This window comes from Dromiciops gliroides, chromosome 4, assembly GCF_019393635.1.
Source record: "Dromiciops gliroides isolate mDroGli1 chromosome 4, mDroGli1.pri, whole genome shotgun sequence".
Taxonomy (NCBI): domain Eukaryota; kingdom Metazoa; phylum Chordata; class Mammalia; order Microbiotheria; family Microbiotheriidae; genus Dromiciops; species Dromiciops gliroides.
In genome coordinates, this window is record NC_057864.1 from 73235949 (window position 1) to 73255270 (window position 19322).

General features: G+C 38.0%; 1 protein-coding gene across 1 annotated transcript in view; it reads right to left on the reverse strand.

The window, feature by feature from the left end:
* Positions 1–19322, reverse strand: part of ACBD6 (acyl-CoA binding domain containing 6) — a 202345-nt gene that overhangs the window by 138244 nt on the left and 44779 nt on the right. The window contains 2 exon segments of the mRNA XM_044001699.1: positions 15487–15534; positions 15537–15562. Coding sequence (XP_043857634.1) covers positions 15487–15534; positions 15537–15562 — 74 coding nt within the window.

Below are 19322 nucleotides of genomic sequence, written 5' to 3' on the forward strand. Positions count from 1 at the left end.
AGTTTACATGACTGCACATGTATCATCTATATCAAACTGCTTTGCCTTCTCAAGGAGGGGAGAAAGAAGAGAGGAAAGGAGAAATTTTGGAACTCAAATTTAAAAAAATGAATGTTAAGGGGCAGCTAAGTGGCGCAGTGGATAGAGCACCAGCCCTGGAGTCAGGAGGACCTGAGTTCAAATCCAGCCTCAGACACTTATTAATACTTACTAGCTGTGAGACCCTAGGCAAGTCACTTAACCCCATTTGCCTCACCAAAAAAAAAAAAGTTAAAAATTATTTTTACATGTAATTGGAAAAAAACAAAAATTTTTCCAAAAAAAATTTTTTAAAGAAAATACCTCAAAGGAAAATGGGAGAGAGGAGATTAGAGATATTTGAGAGATTTGGTCAAACCAAATCCTGAAGTCTCTGAGTAGCACAAAAAGTGGATAATCTAGAACCAGAGGCACGAACTAAATGAGGCAGTACAGTACCCCGAAAAAACAAAACAACAACAACAACAACAAAAACAACAACCCAGTTTTAGAGTCAGAGAAATCTGCAGTCAAATCCTCTCTTTAATGTTTAATACCTGTGTGACCTCAGACAACTCACAATCTCCAAAAAAAGAAAGGATTGGTTGAAATGACAAAATGAACTCTAGATTATAATCCTATGAAATAGTTATTTATTCTCTTATCTGTATTTTAAAAATTATTTAATCAACACTTTCTTTTTCTCACCCTAATGCTAACAAAGTAGTTAAAAACAAAGTACTAATACTAGGCTCTGATGGAAAAAAAAGTGCAAGGATGTATTTCTGAAGATTACTGCTCGAATACATTACCTCTCCTATGCATGAATTTTTTTTTTAAGTGAGGCAATTGGGGTTAAGTGACTTGCCCAGGGTCACACAGCTAGTAAGTGTTAAGTGTCTGAGGCCGGATTTGAACTCAGGTCCTCCTGACTCCAGGGCTGGTGTTCTATCCACTGCACCACCTAGCTGCCCCCTATGCATGAATTTTTAATCCCTGTTCCCTACTTTGGACATATGATGAGAAGGTGTCAAAATCAAGGGTAAAGGATTGATATTTCTGCTAAATGTGATGTCTGGAAATAACTGCTGTCTCTCTCTTTTTTTTGTAAACCTTTCAGTTCACTATGACAGTTTGTGTTCTGCTTGGTATGCCAAATACAAAGACCCAAAAGCTAATGACATGTCTTTTCAATAGTCTAAATGTTTTGTTGTGACTCAACTATCAGTGATTTACATACTGTTCCAAAATTATCTATATGTTATTTAAAAAAAGAAATTAAGCTATCATAGGAACATTTAAAGTTAAAAATGTAAAAAAAATCATAAGGCATTTTAGGTAACAATAAAGTGCTATTTCGGTCATTTAATATAATAATTGCTGTGGGGAAGTTAGGAAGTTAGTTAGCCTCAACTCGAGGCTCCAGCAGGTGATGAAAAGCAGCAAACAGACCCTGAAAACGATCAGACCAGGCAAAGCCAAATTGGTCATCTAGGCCAACAACTGCCCAGTCTTGAGGAATCAGAAATGGAACATTACACTATGTTGGCCAAAACTGGTGTACATCACTACAGTGGCAAGAACATTGAACTGGGTACAGCTTGTGGGAAGAACTACAGAGTTTGTACACTGGCTATCATTGATCCAGGTGATTCTGATATCATTAGAAGCATGCCAGAACAGACCAGTGAAAAGAAAACTGTACAACAGCATTCTTTAATAAAGTAGCCCAAAGCTTGTTTTTGGAAGGAAGGTAAGGAAGGAAGGAAGGAAGGAAGGAAGGAAGGAAGGAAGGAAAGGAAGGAAGGAAGGAAGGAAGGAAGGAAGGAAGGAAGGGAAGGAAGGAAGGAAGGAAGGAAGGAAGGAAGGAAGGAAGGAAGGAAGGAAGGAAGGAAGGAAGGAAGGAACAAGGGGGGTGGGGGGGGAGAGAGCGAGCAAGCGAGAGAGAGAGAGAGAGAGAGAGAGAGAGAGAGAGAGAGAGAGAGAGAGAAAAGAAGGAAGGAAGGAAGGAAGGAAGGAAGGAAGGAAGGAAGGAAGGAAGGAAGGAAGGAAGGAAGGAAGGAAGGAAGGAAGGAAGGAAGGAAGGAAGGAAGGAAGGAAGGAAGGAAGGAAGGAAGGAAGGAAGGAAGGAAGGAAGGAAGGAAGGAAGGGAAAAACTTCTTATCAATGAGAAAGATGGAAAATTGGGATAGGCTATCTAAGGAAGTGGCCAACTCCCCCACAAAGCTCTATAATCAAAGGCTGGTGAAACTTCCCTCAGGCATGATATAGAAAGGGTTTTTTTCTGGTAGGGCTTAGACTAGATAAAGTCCATTCTACCTCTACATTTCTGTGATTCTGATTGAGGAGTGTTATACAACAGCAAAAAAACCCCAAAAACCCCGTGATTTTTAGGCTACATTAAAGAGAGGGTGGCTACATCTAGAATATTTTAAGGTAAGGAGGCCAATATAACCAAATCTGAACTCATACTGACCCAAAGACCACCCAACCTAGTCATCCAGGCTTAAAATCTTAGAACGACCTTAATTCCGCCTTGTCCCTCAGCTACATTTTATTTTACTAAGGGAATTTATAAGCCGAAAGAACATTCAGAAAAGAGCAATCAGGATGGTGAAAGGCCTCGAGATCATCCCTATGAGGAAAGGGTTGTCATATGAAAGAGTGCTTAGACTTGGTCTACTGAGTTCCTAAATAGAATTTCCATATTGTGTAGTTCACTGAATGCAGGGGAGAGAAGGGGTGACATGGTCTGACTCATACTTTTGATGGAGTGGGAAAAAACTTGAGGCAGGGAGGCCAACCAGAAGTCTACCGCAATAGTCTAGGAGTGAGGTGGTATAGCAGGATTGTAGCTGATGAGTGGAGAAACAAGGGCATATTATAGAGATGTTGTAAAGATAGAAATAACAAGAATTGGTAAGAAATTATATAAAAGTGTCAAATGCTGCAAGGAGATCAAGAAGGATGAGAGTTGAGAAACAGTCCTTTGATTTGGCAATTAAGAAATCCCTGGCAACTTTAAAGAAAGCGGTTTCAGTTGAAAGATTAGAGTTAAGAGAGGGTGAGGAAAGGAATTAACACCACCAGATACAGACAGCTTTTTAAAGAATTTGATCTATGAAAGGGAAGAAAGCTATAGGAGGTTGGCTAGCTATGTGGGAGGGGGGGGACCAAGTGGAGAGTTTGTGTGGTGTGTGTGTGTGTGTGGTGTGTGTGTGTTTTAAAGTACACAGAGTCCTAGGGGGCTAATCCACTGTTGGTGAAGTTCTGAAGTGATCCAGCCATTCTGGAGAGCAATTTGGATACCATGCCGCAAAGGGCTATCAAACTGTGCATACCCTTTGATCCAGCAATACCACTGCTAGATCTATATCCCAAAGACATCCCCAAACGGAGGAAGAAAAGGGCTTATTTGCACAAAAATATTAATAGCAGCTCTTTTTGTGGTGCATAAGAACTGGAAAACAAAGGAATGTCCATCAAATGGGGAATGGTTTAAACAAGCTGTGGTGTATAACTATAATGGAATATTATTGTCCTATAAGAAATTACAAGCAGAAATGATTTCAGAAAGTCCTGAAAGATTACATGAACTGATATATAGTGAAGTGAGCCAAACTAAAAGAACAATGTGCATTGTGACAGAAATACATTCAATGAAGAACTGTGAATGACAACTATTCTCAGCAATACAAGGCTCCAAGACAATCCTGAAGGACTAATAGTGAAGCATACCATCCACCTCCAAAAAAAAGAACTGATATTGATTGAACACACAGATTGAAGCATGCCACATATACATAGAACCCAAAGCCATTCCCCAACAGATTAGATAAGTGACCAAAGAATATAACAAATCATAATAATAAACATAGAAATCAAAACACCGTGAAGCTTCGCCTTGCCCGCAGCAAAACTGGTACCTATGCCAAAAGGGAGCTTAGTCCAATGTTAGAGGCATTGTGGCAGCTAGATAGCTTAGTGGAGAGAAACACTGGACTTGGAGTCAGGAGACAAGTTCAAACCTGGCCACAAATGCTTACTAGCTGGTGAGACCATGGTGTGAGTCACTTAACCTGTTTGCCTCATTTTTCTTCAACTATTTTTTTTTTAAAAAGGATAATAATAGCATCTACCTCCTCTTAAGGGGTAGTTGTAAGGTCCAAAAGAGATATTTGTAAAACCTTAACACAGGACCTGAACCATTAATAAATGTTTGGTCCCTTCCCTTCCCCTCTCCCCACCTCAACTTTGTGGGAAGATAAGCGCTAATGTATTGTTGGTGGAAGTGTGAATTAGTACAACCATTTAAAAAAGCAATTTGGGGGGCAGCTAGGTGGTGCAGTGGAATAAAGCACCAGCCCTGGATTCAGGAGAAGCTGAGTTCAAATCTGGCCTCAGACAGTTAACACTTACTAGCTGTGTGACCCTGGGCAAGTCACTTAACCCTCATTGCCCCACTAAAATTAAAAAAAAAAAAAAGCAATTTAGAATTATGCAAATGTCCATATCTTTGGACCTGGAGATTCCATTATTATGCATATACAAAAAAGGAGGTTATTGATAAAAATGAAAGTCACTATATATACCAAAAATATTTTATAAACAGCACTTATTGTAGTAGTAAAGAACCAGAAAGAAAGTAAATACCAACTAGCTGGAAAAATGACTTAACAAATCATGGTACAACAAAGTGAATAGAATGGAATATTATAATGCTGAAATAAAAAATATGATCAAAAGAGAAAGCATGGAAAGACTTCTATGAACTGATGCTGAATGAAATAACCTGAGCCAAGAAAACAACATACATAATAACAACATAAGTAGAAAGAACAACCATGAAACAATCAAATATGAATGTTACAAAAGTACAAAGAACAAGCACTTGCCTTAATGAGAGACAGGAAAAGATACCCACCCCCTCTCCTTTACAGAGGTGGGAGGTCTATGGGTGTGGAATATTGATTATATTTTCAGATTTTTTAAGTATTGATTCATTTTGCCCATGTTTTTTCACCCTTTAAAAAATATATTTTCTTACTGGAGAGGGAAAGAAGAGGAGCACAGAAGGAAATCTAGGTTTTATGAAAACTAAATATATCAAGAAAAATTTATTTTTAAAAATGAAGGAGCCGGGCAAGATGGCCTCTGAGATCCTTTCCCAGTTCTTAAAAGAAAAGTCTCTTCCTCTGGACTTGTGTATGTTACATCACCAGAAGACAGCGCTTTACTTAGGACAAGTCATATGGCACCACCTGCCTTTTATTTGAGTAATGTTGTGCCTATGTATTTCTTAAGGAACAGTGTGGTGTGGCAAAGGAAGTCTTTTTACTTCTGGTGCTGCTACTAATTTACCTGTGCCTTGTATAAGTCACTTCACTTTTCAAGGCTTCAGTTTGCTTTCATTAAGTTAAGAGGGTTATAGCAGATTATCTCTATGGAATCTTTAAGACTCCAACTTTTTTTTACTGTACCTGGTTAAATTAAAAGCTCCTCAAAGATAGTCAGAACAGTGCCTTGCACAGTACTTTAAAATACATTCACCATTAAATAAATAGTTGCTGGTTTACTGAAAGAATGAAACAAAAACAGGGAGGTTTTGGCTAAAGGCTGCAAGCTTGCAGAGCCAAGACTGGGAACAACAAAACAGGTGCTCTGCTCGTATACTTGGCATCAGGCCAGGAGTCATACAAGAAACTAAATAAAGTGCATTTAAAAAGGCAAATATGGGAGCCAGGAAACTCCTGCAACAGTTACTTGTGGTGTCAAGGCCTTCTTGCCCAAGGGGCCCCATTTTCACATAATCTATAATTATCTCTTTGCTTTAATCGCCTTGTTCACTCCTGAGGCTCTCATGGGCACCCAACGAGGAAAAGCTCATTAACTGAACCTTTTCTCCTCCCTCCAACCACCCATAGCTTTTAATTGCTTGGTGTTGTTCTCATCGAGCAGTGCAACTGGGATCATTTTCATAAGAAAGGGAGGGAAAGGGAGGGAAGGGAGCCATGTGTCCCTGAGGTGTGCACCACAGACAAACCTTTGCTTTCTCAATTATTTATGCCAGCTGAGGTTTACAGGCTGAATAAATCCATAACTCAAGTTCATTCTGAGCAGTCAGATTCTCAAGGGGAGTTGCCACTCTCCTATACACTTTCATGGAGTCCTCAGGAGAATAACCGGGATGTAACCAGACATATGTCATCCAATTCCCAACCCATCACCAAAGTGTTAACACAGCTCTGATCACAGGTAAACAGTGCCATAGCCAGAGGATAACATACCAGGTCCATGTGGCACTCAGAACATAGAGGGTGGGGACCCAAAGATGATTCTACTCTTTCAAAAGGTAAAGCTACAAGCACAATTTTTAAAGAACTATTTTTAAAATATAAAATGTTTATAGTATGAGCTGCATAAAATACTGTTCAGGCACTACCAGTCTGAGAAGTACTTGGTCAGAAATGGGCCTTTTCTCCAACGTTTTGAGTCTTTAAATCCTCAACTGGCTGGGCGTCTATATGCTGTTTCTTTTCTCAGTAGTCACTGCTGTTTGGCAGGCAGAGCCATGTATAATACAACTACCTTTTCTTCCAGTTATTTAAGCTCTTTAGACAATTTTATAGCACAATTTATATGTGAAGTGACAGGTTTCAGTGCTGCGTTCATTCTGCCTACTGTATATAATATTGTATTGCCAACAGAGTTCTCATTCCTAGTAGTTGAGGGGGAAAAAAAGCCAAACCAGTCTAAGTTTTCTGCTTAATTCTTTAATTTTATATTCACTTAAGACTACAGAACTGCCCATGAAGAAAAAAACTTCAATCAGAATATTTTTAAGTCCATTATTGTTTAGGAACATCAAATTTACAAGTCTATGATAAAAGCATCTCTTTAAAAATTCTTCAGGCCTTTGTGCCTGACCACATGCAGTGACCTCTGGTATTTTCTGCCAAAACAGTTCATTTTCTCACAGAACAACTAATCAATTCCAGAGCCCATCAATCATTCCAGTTGTGCACAAGTACAGTCTTGCTCGGGCAGGTGCCAGATGGCTGCTTGTATAAGTGGGATTAATAAAATTCTGATAGATTACATAGCATCTAACAAACTACAAAACATAATGGGAACAATCAGTTCTGAGTGGCGTATGGGGGAGGAAGAAACACACAGCCTCGTAATTTGTTGGCATTTAAATTTTTGCTTTAATTTCTAAATTTATTTCCAACTCATGGAGCAAAGCTTTCTAAATATATGGACCAAAGTGACTACTTAGCAAGTGTAAATAACAATCTTGAGGTGTTTTTTGCAAACAGTTTGCCTATTAACTATGTTTTGTTTGCCCACCTGTTTGTTTCAAAATTAAACATAGCTAGGGGCAGCTAGTTGGCGCAGTGGATTAAAACACTAGCCTTGGAATCAGGAGGACCTGAGTTCAAATCCAGCCCAGACACTTGACATTATTAGCTGTGTGACCCTGGCAAGTCACTTACCCCAATTGCCCCACGAAAAAACCCAAAACAACAAAAACAATAGCATGTCAATAGTGGAAAGAGTCACATAAGACTAATGTTTTAGTTTCTGGTTCTGATAAGACTAGCTAGAATCACAAGTGAATTCCAGTTCCCAGACCTGGTTTCTGTCTATCCTGCCCATTATCCATAATTAACTCAGAGAGAACTAAAGAAAAGTCAAATGTTAGGTTTCTAAATATAAGAGAGAGTCCCATTCTTGACTCTACCATTGAGTATACTTTGCACTTGGAGCAAAGTATCTAGGAAACAAAGCTGGTCCAGAAGGATAAGGATCAGGGTCAGGTCTGACGTGGGAATTCTCTGCAGAGACCTGTGGACTCAAGATCCTATCCAGGAAGTGGGAAACAGAAGCCCTGACTTTCAGCTCCCATATCTTGGACAAGGTACAGTTTCCAGCAAAGGCCAGGAGTATAAGTGTCATAAAATGGGTATACTGTTTCATGAGGATATTAGTTTAGTATGAAAAGGAACCTCAGACTTTCAACCACTTCATTTTAGAGTAGCAAGTGGGAGAGACAGGACTCACCCCCCCCCCTTTTGATTCCAAATCCAGTGCTCTTTCCACAGGACCATACTGCGGCTCTCTAATTATACTTATCACTGCAAATAATTTGTTAACTACACCACAATGCTCTGCCAGTAGCCAAGACTTTCCACTTACAGTACACAACTTAGCATGGAATTTAGTTGAATTGCACTTTTATTTATTATTTTTTGTATGCACTTTTAAATTACATTTTTGATGTACAAAAATAAAATATTAAATACTACATTACTAAATAAAAGGTACAAGCAAATTTCATTGAAATAAACTTCAATATGGATAGGCTCTTTTTTTTCCATTTTAATTGACTACTGACTCTTAAGTAACTACATTAAATATTTCTGGCCTTTGGTTGGGATAGTCTAGCACCAGTTCCCTTATACCTCAATTTCTAACCATCATGATGACTTTTGCTATAATAAGATTCTGTCATGTTATAAAATGTATTAAGTAAGTCTAGTCTCTAAAATTTTCTAATCTATGTTAATAGTAACAAGATATTTTATATTAAAAAAGATTTTGTGCTATCTCCCTACACAATCGGCATATTCATGTATGACCTTCTTTTTGGTTTTATATCATAACAATGTGATTCAAAATAAATCTTAAGTAGGTTAAAGTCAAACCTTTTAGGGGGCAGCTAGGTGGCTCAGTAGATAAAGCACCAGCCCTGGATTCAGGAAGACCTGAGTTCAAATCTGACCTCAAGACACCTTATCTGTGTGACTCCGGGCAAGTCACTTAACCCTCGCCTGCCCCGCACAAAACAAAAAACAAAGTCAAGCCTTTATAAACTACTTTCTCCAAAGTCTAACTTTAATTTTCACTAAATCAGCCAAATCATCAATTCTTGGATTTATCTACATGTAAACAGCAAAAGTTTCATGAGCACAATGAGAAAAGTAAAGACAAATACCACTATGAAAAAATAGTAATAACTAAAGTAATAATAATACACATTTATATAGCACTTTGTGGTAACAAAGTCCCTTACATACTTATATCATTTGATTCCCACAACAATCCTGTCAGGTAGTGCAGGGATTTTAATCCTTACATTACAATGAGGAAACTGAAGCCCAGAATAATCACATGGCATGCACAAGGTCACGCGGATTCAAAATTGGGTAAAATCAGAATGATTTTCTACTTTACATCCAATGATTTTTCCACTAACTATAGCACACATGCCTCATTACTTATTATAATTTAATCATTTAAATGAATGAGCCAAATAACAAGGGACTAGCCATTCTACTGTGCTATCCAAAAGAAACTACATTTCAGTGCATTCTTTGCTGGACAAACACTACTAATTAATTGCCTATTGGACTTTTCAAATGATCTATCCCAGAGACATATTCCAACTTTACATGTTCAAACTGAACTATCTTTCCCCGCAAACCCTCCCTACTTTGAAATTTCTGTTTCTGTCAAAAGCATGCCCATCCTTCCAAACTCTCAGATTCATAACCTTGAGTGTATTACCTTCAAGGTCCTCACTCTTCTTCACCCCACATATTCAATCAGTGGTCAGATCTTGATTTTTCTACATCTATAACAATCGTGCATCAGACCACTTCTCTCAATACAAACAGCTACCACCTTAGTGATTAGTCCAGGCCCTCATCATCTCTCTTCTAAGTTACTGCAACAACCTCCTAGTTACTACAGCCTATCCTACACAGTGATGCCAAACCAAAGGTATTTTCCTTAAGGGCATATCTGACCATGACCCTCCCCTACTCCATGCCAGTGGCTTACCTACTGCCTCTAGGATCAAATATAATCTCCTTTGTTTAGCTTTTAAAGCCGCTTTAACACCTGGCTTTCACCTATCTTTCAGCCCCATTGGGACATTATTCTCCCTCTCCTATTTTGCTATCCAGTCAAACTGGCCTCATCTTAACTTTCCAGACTTATACATTACTCCATTTTCACTTTCTATTCCATCCAGCCAAACCAATCTTCTTGCAGTTCCTCAAATGCAGCATCCCATCTCTCATCTAGGTGCCTCAGAACTGGCTGCTTCCTAGAATCCTTCAACACTGAGCTCTCCTCTTCACCATGAAACCTCTGCTGGTATCCCCCAGCTTCTGCTACCTCCCCCCTCAAAAATGTAGTTACCCTGTATGTTGCACATGTACATGCTTATGACATGTGTCATCTTCCATTAGAACTTGAGCTCTTCTGGTATCCTAACGAGATCAAAGAAAAGTAAAAGGAACTATATGTGGTGGCAAGAATTGGAAATTGAAGAGATGTCCATCAACTGGAAATGGCTGAACATGTGATATGTATATGACTGTGATGGAATATTATAGTGCTATAATATGATGAATATAAACTTTGGAAGATCATATGAGTGAGCAGAGCCAGGAAAAACATTGTACACAGTAACAGCAATTTAATGATGATCAGCTGTGGAAAACTTAACTGCTCTGATCAATACAATGGCCCAAGACAATTCCAAAGGACCCCTTGGTGAAAAATGCTATCTGATGAACTCGAGTACTAACTGAAGCACCCTTTTTGCACTTTCTTTACATTTCTTGATTTTATTTTATTAATTTGTTTTTGCAAGATGTCTGATATAGAAACAGTCGGCTTGACTTCACAAGTGTAATTGATATATTGTTTGCCTTCTCAATGGGTGGGGGAGGGGCTAGAGGAAGGGCAAGAACTTAGAACTCAAACCATGAATGGCAAAAATTAATTATTTACTCTTTTAGGAAAAGGTCTATTTTGCTTTTGTCTTTGTAGCCTCAAAACTAAATATATGGTTGTACGTCAGCCAGTGAGCATTTATTAAGCCTGGCATTGTGTGCTAAATTCTGGGGACACAAAGAGAGGCTAAAACCTAGTTCCCTAACCTCAAAGAGCTCTCATTCTAGTGGAGGAGACAACATGACAACACATACATAACAAAGGAGAAGCACGGTACTGTCAGAAGTCACTAGTAATGTGGGGATGGCAGGGGGTGAGAGGTGGGGAATAGAGATGGACAGAGAAAGGCTTCTTAAAGACAGCACAATTTCATCTGAGTCTTACAGGAAGCCAGATGTCAGTAAGAAGAGGTAAAGAAGGAGAGTATCTATGGATGATCAAGAAAAAGGTATGGAAAGTGAGGAACAACAGAGAGAAAGGTGCTACAGGATCATAAAGTAAGGGGCTAAAATTCTAGCTATACTATCTAAAATCTAATGAGTGGTTGCCAATAAATTATGAGCTTTAGCAAGAGTATTTAAATGTTTAAGTATTTATTAAAGAGCATTAGGATCAGAGAGAAAGGTAAAAATCTATCTATTTCCAAGAGACCCCATCATCTGACTGCCATGGCGAGGGTCAGGAACCAAAAGAGGAAGAACCCCCTCCGCCAGTGTCTGCTTCCTACTTCATGTTCTCTTCCCAGAAATGGGGAGGCTCCTCAAGTTGATTGCCTGGCAACTTTGATAGACAGTACCACAAGCAAACATCACTTCCTGACACCAAGGACCTGACAGCATGGCTTGCCCTCAGATGCCTTCTCCTTGTGGCAGAGCTTTCCTACAGTACCTCTCCAGCAGGTGGCATCATTCCAATCATTACAGAGGGGAGGAAGGGGCAAGGTTGTGAAGAGCTTTAGATGGCAAAGAGAGAATCTGAGGTTTGATCCTGAAGGTGAAAGGGATCCCGTTTACTGAGTGAGTATGAGTGTGTGTGTTGGGGGTGAGGGGAGATAACAGCTGCTAAGTGGAAGGACTGACTGAAGAGGGAAGATCTTCAAGGCATGTAGGGGATCAAAAAACTACTACAATACCAGAGGCATGAGGGAAATGAGGGTCCTATCAGGGTAGCGACAGTATTAGAAAAGCAATATGGAGGGAGGGATATACCGGAGATGTTGTGATGGTAGAAAGGACAGGATCTGGCAAAAGACTGGCTTTAGGGGGCAGCTGGGTGGCGTAGTGGATAGAGCACCCACCCTGGATTCAGGAGGACTTGAGTTCCAAAATCTGACCCTCAGACACCCTGGGCAAGTCACTTAACCCTCACTGCCCTGCAAAAAAAAAATAATACTGGCTTCAGGTGTACAAGTGAGGAATTGACAATAACGCCTAGGTTTCGAGCCTCAGTGATTAGGAGGGTGGTAGAGACCTGGAAAACAGGGTGGAGTCAACAATGGTAGAGTAATCTGACTTAACCTCTTCTAAATTCCCCTCTAAACTAATTTAAAGGATGCCTTAAATTGAATTTTGGAGTGACAGAGCCAACAAAAGGTCAGGGTGAAGCAAAGTTTCCAGCCCAAAACAACATAGGAGGGCAGCAGAAAATGTCTGTCTCACAAGGTGGTGGCCAGCCCCAAGAAAAACAACACAGTAGCACCCTGGGAGCAGCTGAATCAGCAGGGCAGCAGCTTTGGGAGCACTTAGCCCACAGACGTTATGGGGAGTCAGAACAAGAGATGACAGAGGACCCTTTGCTGGCACTGGGTGAAAGACCAAGTTGCACTGCCCATACACAATCCCAGGTCACAGTACAAGGAGAAAAGGGACGCAAGCACACTGGTGCTCGTGGCCTTATCTTCTAATTCTCCCTTTCAAATCCCCCATGTTATTGGTAAAATGTACTACTTCTGAACTCACCTTTCCCTTTCCCCTGTATATACTCTTTTAAAAGAATTTTTCCCTGTATTTAATCTTACTACCTCCTATGTCTAGAATGCATTTCTCATCTTTGTCCACTGAAATATACACATTGTCCAAGGCCCAACTCAAATGCCACCTCTTTCATAAAGCTTTTTGTTATCCTTCCCCTTCCCTCACCACCCAAGCAAGAAATATATTATCTTCCTTCTTGGTTCCCTCATAGCACTTTCTAACCTTCTCAAGCTATTATCCTTTTATTTGTATGATAGTTATTTGTGTAAATGTTTCATTAGACTGCTGTACTAATAACAGTTCACACTTATAGACTGCTTCATAGTTTACAAAGCAAATTTCCTCCCAATGATCTTGTAAGGTAGATTAACACAAGTAATATTATTACCCCTAATTTAAAGATGAACAGGTTCAGAGAAGTAAGTTACCTGTAAGCCCATAATTATACTGCTAGAATCTTATACCTGCTAGGATCGATCAGAGATGTAAAGCTGGGAAAGGCCCTTGTTAATTAGTTCAACTTCCTGACTTTGTAAGAAGAAAGGAAAAGTCCAAAACAGTGAGCTGATCTTCTGGAGGCCACACAGGGAGGAAGGGGCTGAGCTGAGAACCAGGCAGATCTTCCCAGTCCAGGCACTCTGGCTGCCCCCCAGTCTGGTAGAAGGGGAGAAGCCTCAATCACTTGCTCCCATGCCTAGGTTTCATCGTCTTTACTGGGTTAGATGATCTCTAAATCTGGTTTGGAAGGGACATAGAGAGATCAGCTGTGCAACCCTCCACGGAGGCCCTGCTCACAGTCCACAAAGGGAGGCAATGGGGGAAGGAGATTGGAAACCCAAATTTTCTAACACAAGTCTACCCCTTCTTTTTGTTATGTAAGTGGCTTATAAAAATGAATAAATATCCCTGCTTTATTCAAATTTTCACAAGATAAAGCTGGTGTTCTTCCTACTAAACCATACTGTTATTTTTATCCCTCTGGCACCTCATGTTAAGTGGCAAATGAAGCAAACACTTAAATGTGTTTCAGAAATGGTTGCGGAATAAATTTCTGAGAACAAGAGCTAGGAGTACAGAGAGCCATTCATAAGGGGTAGTCTAGTACTGTAACTTCCCTTGGCTCTTGTGGAAGTAGTAGCTTCTTTTTAGGCTACACATTTTACTTAGAATCCTGGATCGGGGGGCAGCTAGATGGCCGCAGTGGATAGAGCACCGGCCCTGGAGTCAGGAGTACCTGAGTTCAAATCCGGCCTCAGACACTTAACACTTACTAGCTGTGTGACCCTGGGCAAGTCACTTAACCCCAACTGCCTCACTAAAAAAAAAAAAAAGAATCCTGGATCCCCTTTCGGTCACAAAGATTTACGAGTCTCTTTCCTTAACTAGCAATTATGAAACAGTGTCCTATACAAAAATCCCTTTTTCCCATTACCAACAACCAAGAAGGGGGGGAAGTGGAAGTGATCAGCAGGAACCTCCACTCCACCACTAAAGCCAGTCCCCTCTTCCCTTGACTTTGACCAAGTTAGGGGCCAGAATTAGAGTGAAGGTAGGGAAATGTTCTGGGTTACTTCAGTAAGGTGAAATCCCTTTAGATTTCCCCTCTGACAAGTGGAAAGAAGCATTCTTACAGGAGGTGGCAGAAAAAGAATGAATTGTTTCAGGAAAATTATTCTCTAGACGTGCTCTGACATTTTAAATTACTATTGTACTGAGATTGTGCCCTCAACTCTAAACATTTGCTTAATCTAGACTGTGGAATTGTGTCTATTATGAGAGAATATTATAAATTAATAAATCCAAAATTATTTTAGAGAGAGGTTTGCAAAGACAGGATTCCTGTCCTGCATGTTTTTTCTAAGCAGAAGGTAATTAGATCGATTTAATTTAATGAATAATTTTTTTTCCCCTGGGAAACCTGTACCAAAATGCAAAAACCAGAATTTTAATCCATACTCTCAAATCTACAAGGAGTTGCTCACAACAAATTTATGGGAAAACAATTTAAAAATTTTGCAGATTTGGTCACAACCAAATAAAAAATTAAGTAGTAGTCAAATTAAGAAACTTTTATTAAGTGATTAATTGCCAGGCACCATGCTAAGTAAGAAAACCAGAGGCAGTGTCTCAAACACTTTCATTGCTTCATAGATCGGATTTTTGTTACAAAGTCAGAATGATAATGGCATTTCTCAAATAACTTGCAGAAATACAGTATTAAAAAATTTTTAAGGTAATTCAGGATAGCTTACATTTTAAAATAAGTAGATCAGCTTTATTCACTAATGTAAGTTAGTTCTAATTCACCCTAGAGAAAATGTATACAAGTGCCTAGTTAATGAACTAAGAAAATTGATTTCTTTAAAGAAACAAAAGTATGTAGAAGGAAAAATAAGTATCAATTTTTAAAAAATCTACAGTTCAGGTTTTGTCATGAGACAGAAAACCCTGTCCTGCCTACTTCCCATGCTGGGAAAGGTTAGTATATGGCAATGATACAGACATTTATTGATTTAAAGATTTTGGACCTAAAGAGTTCTTTCTTGTCATTTATGATCCTGTAGAGATGTCAACAAATTAGTCTGATGTAAAGAGGAAAACGCCTTCCCAAACTTTTTTTATATAAACACACACACACACAAATGTATATATGCATCTCTGTATATGTGGTTACACATACATGTATACATATAGATGTACAGATATTTAATTTCACTGGTACCCTGAAACCCACAAAAAAATTTACCTGATAGTTTCTCTTGATACAAAGAACTAACAACTGGTCCACCAAACCAGAATTTACTTCTTTCCCTTTTTTTTCTCTGGCATCCTGAAAGAAAAAAAACAGGGACATGGTAAAAAAACAAAACCAAAACTATATCATTTAGGGTACTCCAGAAAATCATTTTGCTGAGAGATATTTTGTCTTTCACAATCTCTACCAACAACAAGAGTTTTGAGGGTAGTTTTAGAAAGTCATTTCTCATTTGTGATTCAGGACAAATACAGTATTGCTTCCTGGAGCTACTTACATGTTACTGACCTATCAGCATAGAGTATTTAATTATTGACCCTAACAGTGTAGAGTATTTAATTGCACAATAAGCTTAGAAAGGAAATCTGAAGTATTATCATTAAGCATGAGTATATTAAGGGAAACATCTGGTTAGTCGCAAGAAAATTTTCAAAAACCTTTAACTAGGTAGCTAGGTGATAATTGGATAGAATACTGGGCCTGAAATCAGAAGAATTGAGTTCAAATCCAGGCTCAGACACTATAAGCTGTGTATGATCCTGAGCAAGTCACAACCCTATGCCTGCTTCAGTTTCCTAAACTGTAATATGGAGATAATAACAGCACTATCTCCTAAGGTTTCTGTAAGGATCATATGAGATAATAACTGTAAAACCCTAAGCACAATGCATGGCACATAGTAAAGCCATATAAATTAAGTGGTGGTGGTGTGGTGGTAGTGTAAAAATCTGAGTATAATCATCCTGACAACTTTAAAGAGGCTAAAAAGAAACCACCTCAAAATTCAGAAAGAAAAGGGAAGCTAATCTGCATGACTATCTGGGCAGTAGAGGTTCACAAAGCAAGTTTTACTGCCTTTCAATATAAAGTAAATGAAATTGGTTGGTCTTTAAACAAGATATTGTAAGTGCAAGGATATATATATGCCAATAATGTAAAGCAATCAATGATACTGACTTAGATCTTACTAAATCCCAGAAAGAAAGAGAGTTCTCTATACTTCAGAAAGCTCTGGTTCTAGAAAATAGTTCTTGGTTGGTGGCTATATGAGCTCAGGAGCTCTATGGGTATCCATCCCGAGTTCAGCATCAATATGCCTCCCAGGTTGCCTCAGGAGGACTCTATCAGCCCAGGTTGAAAATGAAGCAGGTCAAAGGCCCTGTGCTGATCAGGACATGGGATTAGATTGTGAGAAGGCCCTGAACTCCCAGAGTGGGTACAATGGGGAGAGAGAAGGGAAAGAAGGGAAGGAGGGAAGAGGGGAAGGAGGGAAAGAGAGGCGAGGAAGAGGAAGGAAGGAAGGAAAGAAAGAAGGAAGATAGGTCTGAAATGGGGAACGATTGCCTTCATATTAAAAAGAAATCAAAATAGAAAAAAAATTAATCAAAAGATATTCCAAATACACGTCCACTTACTAAGATTAAAAATTTTAGTTATTTTCTCACCAAAAAGTAAAGTTCCTCCTAAATTAGTTTTTTTTTTTTAGTGAGGCAATTGGGGTTAAGTGACTTGCCCAGGGTCACACAGCTAGTAAGTGTTAAGTGTCTGAGGCCGGATTTGAACTCAGGTACTCCTGACTCCAGGGCCAGTGCTCTATCCACTGCACCACCTACCTGCCCCCTAAATTAGTTTTATGTTAAACTAGGAATGAGGAAACACGTTATAAAAGAAATAGATATACTGAAGATAAAAGTCCAATTAGATTTTTTCCTTAATTGAGTTCTCCTATCTCCAACACAATATATACTGAGAGTCGTAAGCTATTTTCATTGTTTTACATCAAGCAACAAGCCAAAGATATCTCTAATATCTGGTCTAACTTCAGTGAGTGATGTCAACTCTGATTAAGTCTGAAAAACTGGAAAACTATAACAGAAACAAACTGATATAATAATCATTGTATCTGTAAAATTTGTATAGTTTCTTAAGAAAGAAAATTCTAACTATCAAATAGGACAGCTAAGTAGCATGGTGAACAGAGTGATGGATTTGGGGTCAGTGAGACCTGAGTTCAAATCCTATCTCAGGCATTTGCTAGCTGTTCAATCTTGGGCAAATCAATTAACTTCTCTCAAATGGTTTCCCTCATTTGTAAAACATAGATAGTAATAGCACCACCTTCAAAGGTTGTTGTGACAATCAAATATACAGTTCTTTACAAATCTTAAGACACTATACAATACTAGATATTATTTTAGGCCACTCAATTTAGACCCTAAACTTTCCTGTCCTGGATAACACTCTATCTTGGCCAAAAGAGATACCAAAACTTCTGTCATCATGAAATTCAATTCAAATGAGACTGCTAAAGACAGGCTATCATTCTCTCTCTCACTCTATCAACTTCATGCATTTTGGACTAACTTGGACTACTTTTATGCTATGTCTCGGTTGCCCTTACACTCCAGTCTCCATATGGCCTGAATATCTCTTGTGAAGTTCAAGGGAACCAATTCCATTTTTCTCTACTATGAATCTATTTAACCATTAACTTGATAAAACATTAGTACCTAAATGAAAAAAAATATATAACCATTTGCAAATTTGATTTTAAGAATGTGGAAGCTAATTTATCATGATCACAAATACAAAATGGAAGAAGAATTTAAGTAAAATGTTAGAAACTATTTTGTCCAATCACATGCCAATAAAAACAAGAGCTAAATGAAATGGATGAAATTTTTTTAAAATACAAAGGAGCCAGATTAACTGAATAAAAAATATTGAATTCAACATAAATTTCTTTAGAAATAAAATGAATAGTTAATAAAATGCCAAAAGAAAAAAATATCAAACACAGATGGATGATTACAAATCTTATCAAATTTTCAAATAACAATTAATTCCAATATTGTATAAAGTGTCTGCAAAAATAGAGAAGAAGGCAAGAAAAAAGGCATCAAACCAAACTACTTCTCTAATATGGATAATAGCTTAAACCGGATCAAGAAAAGACACTATACTGTAGACCAATATCAATGCAAAAATATCAAATTAAAATTAACAAAGGGGCTACAACAACAGATATAAAGATTTTATATTATTGACTATGTTGGCATTATAGGAGAAATGCAAAGTGGGTATAACATTAAGAAAATGATACATGCATTAGACCATAATAATCACTTTTAAAAATTAACAATCGCAATCAATAGAAAGAAAAAAGATTTTGAAAAAATACATTATGCTAGAAACTATAAAAGACATTGGTATAAATGGATCATTTTTAATATGGTAAATAGAATGAAAAAATATTAAAAGATTTACAGTAAGATTAGGCATGAAAAGCAAGGTCACTGTCATGACCATAATTTATACACAGTCCCAGAAATGCTAGTTACTACAATGTGATAAAAATAAAGAAATTAAGTGAATAAGCATAGGCAAAAAAATGTCAATTTTGTAGGTGATTACAACTGTTTAATTAAAAGAACCCTGTAGATTCAATTTTAAATAAAATTAAACAACTAAGTGTATCAGTAAAGTAGCAGTATATAAAAGAAACCCATAAAATCATCAGGTTTTTTCTGGATATCAGCACCAAACCCCATAGAAGAAACTAAAACAAAAAAACTAAAGAATAGAAAACAAATCTAAGAGTACACCTATCAATGCATATATAGGATTACTGAATAAAACTACAAACCCTTTTTAGAAAAGTAAAGGAAAAATAAAGGAAACATAAAGAGTTGGAAAGATATGACAATACTACAGAAAGTAATTTACAGATTCCATGACACGCAACTACCAAATTATATGAAATAATAATAAAATTTATCTAGAGGAACATAAGGAAAAAATAACAAAGGAATAATTTTTAAAAGTAG